The 13,767-nt window shown below is 45.5% G+C and overlaps 1 protein-coding gene across 1 annotated transcript; it reads left to right on the top strand.

Annotated features, from left to right (window-relative positions):
- The first annotated feature begins 8,498 nt into the window (after positions 1-8,498).
- On the top strand, positions 8,499-13,435 carry LOC132252463 (protocadherin beta-16-like). Its single transcript, XM_059733372.1, has 2 exons — positions 8,499-11,160; positions 12,297-13,435. The coding sequence occupies exons 1-2, from the start codon at positions 8,713-8,715 to the stop codon at positions 12,303-12,305; spliced, it is 2,457 nt and encodes an 818-aa protein (XP_059589355.1). The 5' UTR covers positions 8,499-8,712; the 3' UTR covers positions 12,306-13,435.
- The last annotated feature ends 332 nt before the right edge of the window (positions 13,436-13,767 follow it).

Here is a 13,767-nt window from a genome sequence, read left to right as displayed (position 1 = left end):
GACTGGTTGCCATATTCAAGCTGTCCACCAAGGAATAATTAAAGACAAACCCTCCACGTATTTCTAATAAAAGAAGGAACACACTCTTCCATTTGCTCGCTTAGGATGAGTTTGTGACAAGTTTTAACCATTTATATATTTCCTTTCTGGGTTTAAAAACTAGGTACGCAGTAGGAACTATCTTGTTGGTAATTACATAGATACTTTTCCATCTGGATGTGTACATGTGTTCTTCACTGCAAATTAATCATTAGTTGGTTCCTCACCTGTAATTCAGATTCATTGTTTTTTGAAAATCATTTTTCTATCCATTTTTGATTGAGTCTTAGCCACTGAGAAACTAGTTTGCCTACTTTTGCAAGGTATTCAGTTAACCATTTCAAAATCAGTTGCATTATGCAGTATGGTGCCAGTCTTCAGATACCTGAGCAAGACAAGTTTTAGATAAATGTATTATTATCCTACCTGTCATTGGAATGGCAAATGATAGGGGAAACCCCACCTAGAGCCTCATCCTAGAGTCATCTGGAAGTCACCCCCATCTTTCCTATAAGTCCTCATCTGGGCTAAACCATTAGTATCTGGAAATGGTGAATCTAGGTGCACACTTTTCATCAGTAGCAAGGTGAATGGTTAGGGCTCAAATGGGCAGAAGCATCCTAATATGGATCAACAGCCACTAAGTTCCAGGTGCCTGGCAGAGGATTGTCTTTGGACAATGGCAGGAGCCACATAGCTGAGTAAGAAGGCACTGCGGGGCAGACCCAAAGCCCTCCAGCCATCAAGCATCAGCTCTCTACTGGGTAAAGGTTACAGAATCTTAGAGTGTGCTCCTCACTACTTACCACAGCTTGCACATTATATTATTTTGCAGGGACAATCTTCTGGTACCAACAGCTTCCACCCTCCCAGTACTTCACCATTATCATCCACTAACCCTTCACAAAAAGACTCATACCAAGAATTTCCTAGGTGCTGCTGCTAGGCCTGAGAAGCTAGAAGCCACTAGCCAAAGATCTTCACACAAGTGGCCTAGACGTGCTGGTCACATGATTCTCACTTGGCATTGAGAGCATGAGGTTCTACCTAAGTGTCCAGGCAGCCCTATTTAGGGAGGGCCTGCCTGGCTCAATCCAAGGAGGCCCCTATAAAAATTGGGGTAAAAAAGGCTTGCTTCTCACTGACTCCTCATTGGTTTCCCACAATCAGCAGGATTTCCCTTTTAAAGGGAGAAACAATCACAAAGATGGACACAAAGATGGATAATCGGATGCTGGAATGTCCATACATTACTTGACTCAAAGTTAAATCAAGATTGCAGAAGAACAGCATTAGTTGTGAAAGAGCTACACAGCTATCAACTAAATATCACTGCCTTATCCAAGGCTAGACTACACAATGGCAGTGTGCTTAGAGAACAAGAATACACTTTCTACTAGTTAGGTTATAAGGCAGACCAGAATGCCAGCCTATGCAGGGTAGAAATCACAATAACACAACAACTTTCTGGCAATACGAAGTGCCCCTGCCCCAGCACTACTGGAAAAAACAAAGACACCATTCTACAGCCAGCTGAGTGACACCCTAAGAAACATACCTAACAATGATAAAATTCTTCTACTGGGTGACTTCAATGCATGGTTTGAAGGGGACTACACCACTTGGAACAGCCATGTAGAAATTTGGTCATGGGTGTCTAAACACAAACAGAGAATTACTCCTAACACTCTACGCAGAGTTTGACCTTGCTGTTAGGAACAGCTTCTTCAACATGCCAGAAAAGTGGTCCTATTCTTGGCAGCACCTTTGCTCAAAACAATGGCACCTTTAAAACTATGTCATCACTCGTCACAATTACCTGAGGGATATTTATATTTCCAGGGCTATGTGATGCACAGAATATTCTGTGGATCACCAGCTTATCCATACTTAATTGAACATCAAGAGTCACACTACTAGACCCAAGGATGCTCCAAAACCAAACTGACATGTCGATTTGTTGAGACATTGCACAGAAGAGAGGAGAACTCAGCAACTTGCATTCATGCTGAATCATCAAATTGAGTTAATGGAAGAGCAAGCTGAACTGTCGATGAAAGGTGGCATGCCTTTCAAACTTCACTGCAATCAACACCTAACAAAGTCTTGGTTGTCCCAAAACAATGAATGTGGACAGGTTTGATGCAAATGACAACAATATTCAAACACTCCATGTGACCCATCCAGCTATGCACCAACTTATACCGAACAACCTCTCCTCTCTTGGGGCTGCAGAAGCCTTCAAGAAATCAAAATTTGAAGTTCAGAAAAAGCTGTGGAGGACACTTGGTAGAGAAACAAAGCAAGAGAACTACAAGCTGTTGCTTATATAAATAACATTCAAGTTTGGTTTTTTTTCAGGAGTTAAAACCCATTTATGAACCACAAAGAGCCAATACCTGTCCAATCCTGCCCCCTGACAGTACCACCCTCTTGACTGAGCACAGTATGGTATTAGAAAGCTAGGAAGAACATTTTGCCACCCTCCTCAATCATGAGTCAAACACAAATGGTCAAATAGTAGACTGAATCAAGCAAAGACCAGTTCAATATGAACTCAAACGTCCTGCAACTCTGGAGGAGATTAAGAACGTGCTTTTGGAAATGACAAATGGAAAGGCAGCTGAAGCTTATGAAATTCTAACTGAAGTTCTTAAATATGGTAGTCCTAAACTTCACAAAGCTTTGCTAGACCAATTTACTTTCTGCTGGGAAACCCAGTCTTTACCTGAGGATTTTGAAGATACCAAAACTGTAACTATCTAGAAGTGCAAACGAAACAGACATGAAGGTGGCAACTATAATGCACTTTACTCCTTTTCATTGCTGGTAGCCCCTTGGTAAGCTGTTGCTGAGAAGGCTCCAGGATGTATTCCCTGAATCCCAGTGCAGTTTTCAGTCATCGTGCAGCACTGCTGACATGATGTTTACCCTACGCCAGTTACAGGGGAAAGCTGGAGAACAACAAATGCCCCCGAACATTGTATTTGGATGCTGTGCTCTCTGGTGCCTTTCTTGTAAAGTTCAGGTGCCCAGACAAATTAATTAGCCTCATACACTGCTTCCATAACAACATGCAGGCCCATATATCAGTGCGTGCCAACTCATCTGATGCCTTTCCTGTAACCAATGGGCTTAAACATGGCTGTGTATTTGCCCCTACATTATTTACTCTGTTCTTGGATGGAGTGCTAGAAGTCACTGCATGTACTACCACTACTGGTGTCACCTTAACACCATGATTTAACTGAAGAATTCTAAACCTCTTCTGATTCAAGGCAAACAGCAAATCCCAACCAAGTGAATGAAAGGAATGACTGGATGCTAATGACCATTCTGAGAATGATCTGCAACATTCACTGAATTCCTTTGCTTATGCTGCAACCCTTTTGGGCCTCTGTATTAATGGAAAGAAAACCAAAGTCGTGTACTAGCCATCTTATGGCAGAAACCTATTACCTCCATCACCACCAAAAATAAAATTGAGTGACAGCCAATTAAACAATGTCATAGGTAGCACAACTACTGATGACACCAGCATTGACAAAGAACTTTCAAAATGTTTACAGTCAGGTGCCTCAGCTTTCAGACACCTACAAAAATGGCTAGGACAAGATGGAGAGGTTAAAGTGTCTACAAAATGCCAAGTTTACAGAGCTGTATTGCTTCCTTGTCTTCTATACTCATTAGAGACCTTGTCTCTTTATTTTTGCCATATCCTAAAACTTAACTGCTGGCAACTATGCCACCTATGCAGTATAATGAGTATTAAATGGTCTGACAAAACCAACAACAATGAAGTCCCATGACTGGCAGCTATGCCAAGTGTGGAAGCCATAGAGGCAAATGACCTAGGTGGCCACATCATACACATTGACAACAATCGACTGGCTAAGAGAGTTTTGTTCAGTGAATTTGAAAAAGGCAGTGGGAAGGCTGGCTGTCCCAACCTTAGTTTCATAGTTGGCAGGGTTGGAAGGGACTTGAGCAGATCATCAAGTCCAACCCCCTGCCATGGCATCAAGGAGAAATACACATCCTTGACTCAACTACAGGGACTGCATTTAGCAGCACATACCTTCTACCGGGCTGGACTTAACGGCCTGGCAGGATATAGCCCATGACAGGTGAGCTTGGCACTTGGCTATGAATGAAGCACAAAGAGCATCAGAACATCATTGTGTCACCTTGGCCAACAGTAGGAGGGAATGTAGACACCAACTTGCCCTGGAATGTCTTCTGAACCCCACATGCAGAAACTGATGTCCAGTATCAGTAGTGCTCATACTCAAAAACAAGTGACAGTCATGCAGCTTCCATTGGGTAGAACTATGACAGGTAGTTCAGAAATGCTTTCAATTTCTCACCCTGTGAGAATGTCTTTAGTTATTTTCAGTTTATTTTCAGTTTATTTTCATCCTAGATTCACACCTGATTGGGAGCCTGGTCTTTGATCATTTACCCTGCTCTAGGTGTCTTCTCCACAAAACACAGGGAACTGGCATTAAGCAATTTCAGCATTTTGTGCATATTGTATAGTGAGTGAACTGCTTCCTGCCCATGAGTAACATTGCAAGGAGCATCTCTGTGCGGGTGTCTTCTGTAGAGTCCTTCCATGAGCTGATAGGAAATGGCATCTCTTTCAATGATGGATTCTCATTCTGTGCCCTCCATATACCTGCCAGCAAGCCTGCCACAGAGGTACTGGGGTTCAGACTATGACCCATGAGGCAGCCTCCTTTCCAATCAAACAATTACATCAAGGTGTGGCAGCTGAGTAAGAAGTGGAGGGCACTCTAGAGCTGGAGCAGGGCAAGGGTTGAGCTCCAGGGGGCATCACAGTCACTCCCAGAGCCCCAACGTGGTTACAACAGGGTTTTCATATGTCAATGTGCAGTTTGTTTCTTCAGTGAAGGGACAGGAGGAAGAATAGCATAATACATCAAATATGGCTATAGAAGTGTCTTTGTCTCTAATTGAATCACTTTGTATGACTTACTGCTTTTAATCATTAGTTGTAAGGACTGAAGTGGTCCTGAATTTCCTGTTTTAATAACAGAAAAATCTCAACAGGTTGGACTGCTGGGAGAGAGTCAACAGGAAAAAGGTCTATACCAAAAAATGCAAAGCTATACCTTGGGACGATTTATAAAAAATAGAAATACAAACTTGAGGTGGCCTGATATCAGATCGGACCTAAGTGTCCACCCACATTTTTAAGGGATGACACCTGCAAGGCATCGGCATGAGTGCAGAGAAAGTTGGATTCATCAATAGAAGCATTAGGTGCAAAACATGGGACATGTTAGTACCTCTCCTCTTGGCCCTGGTTAGGTGTCATCTAAAGTACTGTGTGGAGTTTTGGACGGCAGATTTCAAAAAGGATGTGGAAAAGTTAGACAGGGTCCAACAGTGAGCCCCAACGATTAGACAGAACTTTTAAATCAAGTCATAAGAAGAGAGTCTGAAAGAGCGAGGCACACACAGTGTGTGCAAAAGAGCATTTTAGTAGGGACATGATAACAGGCTTCAAGTATTTGAAGAGTTGCCATAAAGAAAAGGAAGAAAACCTTTCCTGTATTGCTGCAGAGACTGGGACATGATCCAATGACCTGAAGTTGCAGCATAGTCAGTTTAGATTGGATATCAGGAAAAACATCAGTGCTAGAACAGTGAGACAGTGAAAGAGATTCCCTAGGGAAGCTGTGCAGTCTCTATCCCTGGGGTGTTCAGGAAGAGGGTGGATAGCTACTGGTTGGGGATGGTTTAAGCGTAGCCATGCAGATGCCTCACTAAGGATATTACCTTTGCTTCTGGGTTCTGTTTATTGCTGCATGGGGTTGGGAGGGAATTCCACCCCTACCACAAACGCATATAACCCCCACTTTTCTTCAACATGTCTAAGAGTCTTTAGGACTTTCTCAGAGACACTGGGTGTCTCCCCAAGGCTGGGGATTTTTACAGGGGTGTGCCACTGCTCCTGCTGGGAAATAATGTAGGAGGTTCCTTGCCCTTCCACTCGGTGTAAAACCAATCCCCAAACTGAAGGGGGGGGGGAGGTTACCCCATGGTTATATTGGCCCTGCGGGAAGGGGGGGGGGCAGAGGGTGGAGTTCGATTGTGGATTGCCTTTCTCTATTCCCAGGGAGTGGCCATTTACCTGGGATATCTTGATTGCTTAGTCACAAACTCTTCCAAATTAGGACATGGACTGCCATGACCTCCCTGCTTTACATGTGGCCGGATACTGTTTTTTGTCATTTGTTGCATCAAGTTTGACAGTAGTTTTACTAGGTTAGATTTTTCAGACTCTAATTTACTAGGTTAGATTTTTTAGTAAACAGATATTTATAATATTTGACTAGGAAAGTCGGTTAGACTACATTACCTACAGGATGCTTTCTGTGTTCATACCTTCACTTAGTGAAAGGAGAAAAGGTAAGTGGAAAGAATGACTACATATTGAGGAGCTACTTCCAGCAGATATAGGAGAGCTCGTAAAGAGCAATGGAAGAGTAGCTCACTGAGGAACATGGCTAAACTTCCTTTGGACCTTGATAAACTATTGAGGGAAACGATGTCAAAAGTGCAGGAAGTAGAAAAGACAAGATACGACAAGAAAAGACAAATTAGGGGAAAAAAAAAGAAAAAACAAAAACCGGAATTCAGGAAGAAAAGAACAATTGTTTCCCTCAAGACAGTAGTGGTTTGGGATCCATTCTGGGAAAACCGATTGAAACCTACACCTGACTTAGAATGAAGAGGGCTGTTTGGGATAAGGTGTACATTAAGTGTTTTTCTTCCTACTGTAGAAATCAAACTGTATTTCCGTTTCAGAAGGCAGTCTGGTGGCCACTAGATTTATTGCTGGTCACACATGCAAAAGGAAGAACAGCAGATAGCATGCCCAGAAAGCTAATGATTTGAGCAGAGTACTGCCCAGGAGGCTTGGTCCAAGAATGGGAGAATCCCATGATTCCTGACAGCAGAGCTGAAGGCAGAAACCTGATATTTCAAGCAATGTTTTGGGCAGTTCATGTATCTACACCTCATCCTATGATGCTCAAAGGCATCTGCTACTGTGGGTTCTTCCTCCCCCATGCTAAATTATTATAACCGCTCTTAATTAGCCCTGTCTCTCAGCAAAGCTTTCGGCTCTCCGACAGGCTCCGGCGAATCCTGCTCCACTTCTACCAGTTAGGGAGGTAGAGGAGACAGAGCAGCTTACTGTGTCGGGGTTTCTCCTCCTGTTCTTCTGAAACAGTGACTTCTCCGTGTATTCTGCCCTTTATTTCGGAAAACTATTAATCAAATTAAACATCAGAAAGCTCAGTGTCAGAACGATGAGATGGAGTAGACGTTGTAGCTTTAACATCACCATCTCCTATTGTGTTGGGATGGATTTTGGAGATCTAAGCGGGTATTGGATGCAGGCTCTGAGACTCCTCAGCAAACTGACTTTGGCGGAAGCATCCCTCTTTATGTAGTCAGGCTTATGTTGACATTTTAGCCGAAACCCAAAATCAGACCCAATGATGTAGTACAAGTATTTGGATCTTGGTTAAAGAATGACTGTGCGATAATGGATATCACACACAGGGAGGAGAGAGAGCTCAGACGTATGGAAAGTGGAGCCCTACATAGAGGCAACACTTTTATATGGAAGATAAACAGGGGCAGACCTGACCTGAGGAAAACAAGTCGAAAATTTACTCCAGAAAATAGTCTTCTACTATATGCATTTTTTCTTGAAACTCACATTACATACATTACATATGTCCTCTGTTGTATAGAAATATACCAACAAGTAAGAACATAAGTTGCATATTCTGTGCTTCTTCCAAAAAGGTATGGTTCTGACAGGGATGTCAAAGAGAAAAAAACTATCCAGATTTTCGAAACAAGGTATTAAATCTAATTTATGGATAAAATTTTCATTTCTAAAACACGTTTAATCATAACAACAACGAAAATAAGGAAATCGAGTCAAATTATGATTATACTGCCTGTTATAAACTTTCACATCGATACAGATAGAGGATCCACTGGATAAATATTTTCCGTCAGGAGTTCTTTTGCTGGGAAACCTCTAAAAAGGTAATGGAGTCGATTGGATTCAAAATAATTCCTAAAATCGAAATCTAAAAGATATATCGGAGTTCAATTTTGCGTTATTTCTTCCAATTTTCTCATTAACACGTCATAATAGACCCCAAATATTCATGACGTAACGGCTAAATAAATTAACCCTGTCGCTTCAATCTATTTCTTATTCAGACACATATAACAATGTAGGTACAAACACGCATAGTTTGGTTTAGGTAGCTGTCCCGTGACCATTATGCTTTAAAATAGATTCTTTTACACACTTTTTAAAAATCAAAGAGCAACGAGCATAACGTCCTGTCGCTTGGTGGCGCTGTTGACTAATACGAGGAAAGCGTGACTTGCAGCTGCTGAAGGTCCGGCTCTCCGGCAGGAAATCACTGTCTCTAGGAACCGGGAGAAGCAGAGCGGCTGTCTCGTCTCTTGCCTTTGAGAATATCACAGGAGACATCGGCACAACTCACCCTCTGGCAGCTCAAGCTAACCCTTAGCAGATCGGGCTGGTGGGATGAATCGGGACTAGCGATATTTCTTCCGGATCGACCCGCGCCGCCTCCTGCAGACACAATGGCGGACACCGGGAGCAGAACAAAGCGGAGCAGGCAAGCCGCGTCTCTCCTTCTGCTCCTGTGCGTGGGGGCGATCGGCTCGGAGACGGTGCGGTACTCGGTGCCGGAGGAAATGGAGAGCGGGTCCTTCGTGGCTAATGTGGCAAAGGATGTGGGGCTGGAGCCCAGGAGCCTGTCTGCTCGCAGGGCCCGCCTGGTGTCGGACGCCGCGAGCCGGCATTTCCAGCTGAATGGCAAGACTGGGGACTTGCTTATCAAAGAGAAACTGGACCGAGAGGAACTGTGCGGGCAGACGGAGCCCTGCCTTGTTCGCTTTGAGCTAGTGCTGGAGAATCCCTTGCAGTCGTACCGGGCCGAGGTGCGGGTCACTGACATAAACGATCATTCCCCAGTTTTCTCGGAAGAAGAACAAGTCCTCACAATTCCCGAAACGACCCCTGCTGGGTCACGGTTTCCCCTGGAGAGCGCTCAGGATTTGGATGTGGGAAACAACAGCCTCCAAAGCTACAGCCTTAGCTCCAATGTGCATTTCCATATACATATGGAGGAACAGAGCGACGGCACGACATCTGCGGACCTAGTGCTGGACCAAGCCCTGGACCGAGAGCAACAGCCAGAGCTGAGTTTGCTACTCACTGCCCTGGACGGCGGCTCCCCACCGAGGTCCGGCACTGCGCAAATCCGCGTCATCGTCCTCGATATCAATGACAACCTGCCTGTCTTTTCCCGGGCCACTTTCAAAGCGCAGGTACCGGAAAACAGCCCCAGAGACTTCCTCGTTCTGGCTGTTTCTGCCACTGACTTGGACGAGGGAAGCAACGGGGAAATCTCCTACTCCTTCAGCCAGAAATCCAAGGAAAGCAGTAAAGTGTTCCATATCAACACAGTCTCAGGAGAAATTCGGCTTCTGGAAGAACTGGATTTCGAAACGAGGGAGACCTACGAGCTGTACATCCAGGCCACGGACGGCGGGGGGCTGTCGGCGCACTGCAAAGTCCTGGTGGAGGTGGTGGATGTGAACGACAACGCGCCAGAGGTGACCCTGACATCCCTCATCAGCCCCATCCCCGAGGACGCGCCCCCCGAGACGGTGGTGGCCCTGCTCAGCGTCAGGGACCGCGACTCCGGGGACAACGGGAGGGCAGCCTGCTCCATAGAGGACGCGCTGCCCTTCTCCCTGAAGGCGACGTTCCGGGACTCGTACGCGCTGGTCACGGAGCGGGCGCTGGACCGCGAGAGCGTGTCGGAGTACAACATCACGATCGTGGCGCGGGACCAGGGCGCCCCCAGCCTGTCCGCCGAGCAGAGGATCAGGGTGAGAGTGTCCGACATCAACGACAACGCGCCCGTGTTCAGCCAGGCGGCCTACACCATGCACGTGCGGGAGAACACGGCGCCCGGCACGGCCATCGGCACAGTGCGCGCCGCCGACGCGGACGCGGAGCACAACGCCCGAGTGACCTACTCGCTCGTGCCCGCCGGCGCCGGCGCCGGGGCCCTGCCCGTGCTCGCCTACGTGGCGGTGAACTCGGCCGACGGCAGCGTGTACGCGCTGCGCTCCCTGGACTACGAGCAGACGAGGCAGCTGGAGGTGGGCGTGAGAGCGACGGACGCCGGGTCCCCGGCGCTCAGCTCCGAGGCCGTGGTGCGCGTCGTGGTGCTGGACGAGAACGACAACGCGCCCTTCGTGCTGCACCCGCTGCAGAACAGCACGGCGGCGTGGAGCGAGCTGGTGCCGCGCTCGGCCGAGCCGGGCTACCTGGTGACCAAGGTGGTGGCGGTGGACGCGGACGCGGGGCAGAACGCCTGGCTGTCCTACCAGCTGCTCCGCGCCACGGAGCCGGGGCTCTTCGCCGTGGCGCTGCACAGCGGCGAAGTCAGGACGAGCCGGCCGCTGACGGAGCGCGACACGGTGAAGCACAGGCTCATTGTGCTCGTCAGGGACAGCGGGGAGTCGCCCCTGTCCTCCTCCGCCACCCTCAACATCCTGCTCGTGGACGGCTTTTCCGACGCCTACCTGCAGTCCGCTGATGCCGCCGCCGCCGCCGCCGAAGGGGCCGACACAGGCGCTTTAACCATGTACCTAACCGTCTCCCTGTGCCTCGTGTCCTTCCTCTTCCTGCTCTCCGTCGTGACATTTGTCCTGGTCAAGGTGTGCCGGAGGAGAGGGGGCGGGGAGCAGTACACCAGTGCTCCCGGCACGTTGTATGGCGACGGCAACTTGCCGAGAGACTGGGTGGATGTGTCGGGGACCGGCACCCTGTCCAGGAGTTACCGGTACGAAGTGTGCTTGAGCACGGGGTCGGGGAGCAGCGACTTCCGGTTTCTGAGGCCCCTCGTGCCCTGCCCTCCGCAGCAGGGGGGCTGCGTCGTGACGGGCTCCGGGAAGGAGCGGGATCTTCTCACCGACTCTCATGCGCCCGCCGACTTGGAAGGCGCCGATCAGGTAAGGGCTGAGTGGGCTCCTCCGCCGTTCATTCTCTATCAGTACGTCACCATCTTTTCAATTCAGCTCCAAAGACTGTAAGATATCGAAAAGAATTTGTATTAGTGTTCAAAATACTGTTTCCTTTAAAGTGAACATAGCTACTTATTCTTGGAAATGAAACGGTGTTTCCCTTTAGATTAATTTTAATATCTTCATTGAACAGCTGTGGCGGGTACCTGAGAGTTTCCAATTCCTAAAATAAACAATGTTAAATATTCCGATATTAATGGTGCCTTGTGTAGCCACTTTATAAGGAAAATAATTAGCGGGCGTTTGTGGCAATACATCCATACCTTTTATTAGTGTCTTTTTTTCCGGGAAGGGGTCAAGCCAAGCTTTGTCATATTATTTCTGGCCTGATTACTAGTGTGAAAGCTAAACGTTAAATTAACGAGATGATACAGGCAGGCTCCAGAGTTAGTTATTTACATAAACGTTGTAGACTTCTTTCATTGGAAGTGGCTGTTGTAGGAAGAGTTATTCTTGCCCCATAGGTAGGGGATAATGAATAGTAATGAAGATTTTTTTTTAAGGAAGATTTAAGGGGCTAAATTATATATTACTAGGAAATCTTGTTTGTTTAGTTTTCAGCACTCAGAGAACATTGCCTTTCCCAGCCCTTCCCTGTGCCTTCCTCTTTCTCACTTCTATATTTGTGTCCTTCCTGTACTCCATCCAAGGCCATATTCTTCCCACCGACTGCCTCACTGTACATGCCTATATGTGCTACGGGCTCATTCTGAGTCTCTTTGCCAGACCAACTATGCCTTTAAACCCCGCAGGAGTTCCAGAGACACTTGAGATTGAAAGAACGTTTCTTTATGTTTAAAACTTTATTTTTACAAATAGTTATAAATGTAATATGCTTAAATTGTTCTAAAATAGGAAAGCAACCCGTTAGGACATTATACTTCCCGAGAAATGGATATTAGGACACATCTGTTCTCCTTAAGACATATAAAATGGAACATATGGAGCATTACAAAGCTACAGAAAACATATTTTAACTATGATTGTCTGGAAATATTTAGTGACTGCCCAAAACCTAACCCATTTTATACTTCAAAGTGGGTTTTTTTCTTACTCTTACCAAGGTTCCCTGAAAAAATATCTACTGTAAGATGACATGGACAAGAGAAATTTACAGAAGACTGCCTGGTTTGAGGGAAAGGCAAGAACTGAAGATGCTTAAACCAAAGTCTCTGAAAAGAAGCTCCCCTTTGTGTTAAATCTTTAATGACCTCTGTCACTCTGTGGTTATAACCCATAGTATTCATGGTTTAATAGAAGTTTTAGTTTAAAAAAACAAAGTAAATATGATACTGAGGACTTCAATGGACCAAAGACTGCTTCTAGAAAAGTCAAACAAATTTTCTCTTACCTGTAATTTCAGGATATGGATGAGGTTGTAGGTTTAGTTAGAATAATAACTGTCCTGAATTTTAATACTAGTATAGAAAATAAAAAATTGTTCCAGAAGCATCTGCAATCACCTCTCCTGTGTTATGACATAAACAACCAATTGGAAGTCTCCTCATACTATGTCTGAAGTCACTAATCACAGTAGGAACTACTCACACTTCTTGGAACCCAGAGGTCTGTGGGTCTGGGTTTTCCTTCTCTTAACTTTGCTGAGTCTGAGTCTCTGAGCTGAGAAATTTAGCCTTGGTTTCAACTGAGCTGAAAAGCTGCAACAAAAGATGACATGGGGGAGTTACTTTGACCATGATCCCTTCTTGACAAAAATAAAGAAGTCTCAAGATATCTTTTCTGCATGACAAAAGTCAAAAGACTTGAACAAACCAAAAAAAGCAAATTTGGTTTGTGAAAATTAAAACAATCAACAGTGACACTGACCACCACCTAAGAGCAAAATAATTATCTAAAATTGGGAAACTTAGTTAAGATTAAGCATATATGTTAAGAGTAGGCCTCTTAATATGCATTGCAGTGAATGGCTTCAGCTAATTGTATGATAAGTGTGGTATATAAGTAGGAAACACTTGGAGCCCCTCCTGAAAAAAACCTGATAGCGATCCAAGAAAATTGTTCCCCACAGCAGACTCCAGACACAGGAGCCAGGAAATCCCAGACAAGACTTCATGGACTGATCACCTGCTGACATCAAGTTCATTGTGCTTTGGGGTGGTAAACATGTTGTGTTGCTTTTGACTAACCACAGTAATAGAATTGTAACTGCTAAAGGCTTAATAAATTCCTGATTGGTTAAGAAGTAACTGTGTCCTAATCTTGGAATTAACACTTGGCACAAGGCCTAATTTAACATCACTGGAGGTAGTAACACACTGCATGCTGTCAGTAATGCCTAGGCATGAACTGTGACCTGTAGTGCTTATGGTAGCTTCTGTTGGTACAGGTAAAATTGTAACATCTGTATCCGACTCTAAAGGTTGTAGTTTTATTGTCATGGTAACAGTTAACATTACAATAAACATTAACCTCTCAGGCAGGTATACCCTAATACATAGTGTCTCACCAGACAAAGGCAAGTCGTACAAGAAGGAGCTGAGTTGGCATTAGAAGGACTAGGCTAGTATGTGCTAT

This window comes from Alligator mississippiensis, chromosome 9, assembly GCF_030867095.1.
Source record: "Alligator mississippiensis isolate rAllMis1 chromosome 9, rAllMis1, whole genome shotgun sequence".
Classification (NCBI taxonomy): Eukaryota; Metazoa; Chordata; order Crocodylia; family Alligatoridae; genus Alligator; species Alligator mississippiensis.
Note: the sequence above shows the minus strand (reverse complement) of the source record. Positions and strands in the feature narration are given on the sequence as shown.

Bases quoted from the DNA above. Each gene is read 5' to 3' on its own strand.
- LOC132252463 (XM_059733372.1), top strand. From the start codon at position 8,713: ATGGCGGACACCGGGAGCAGAACAAAGCGGAGCAGGCAAGCCGCGTCT.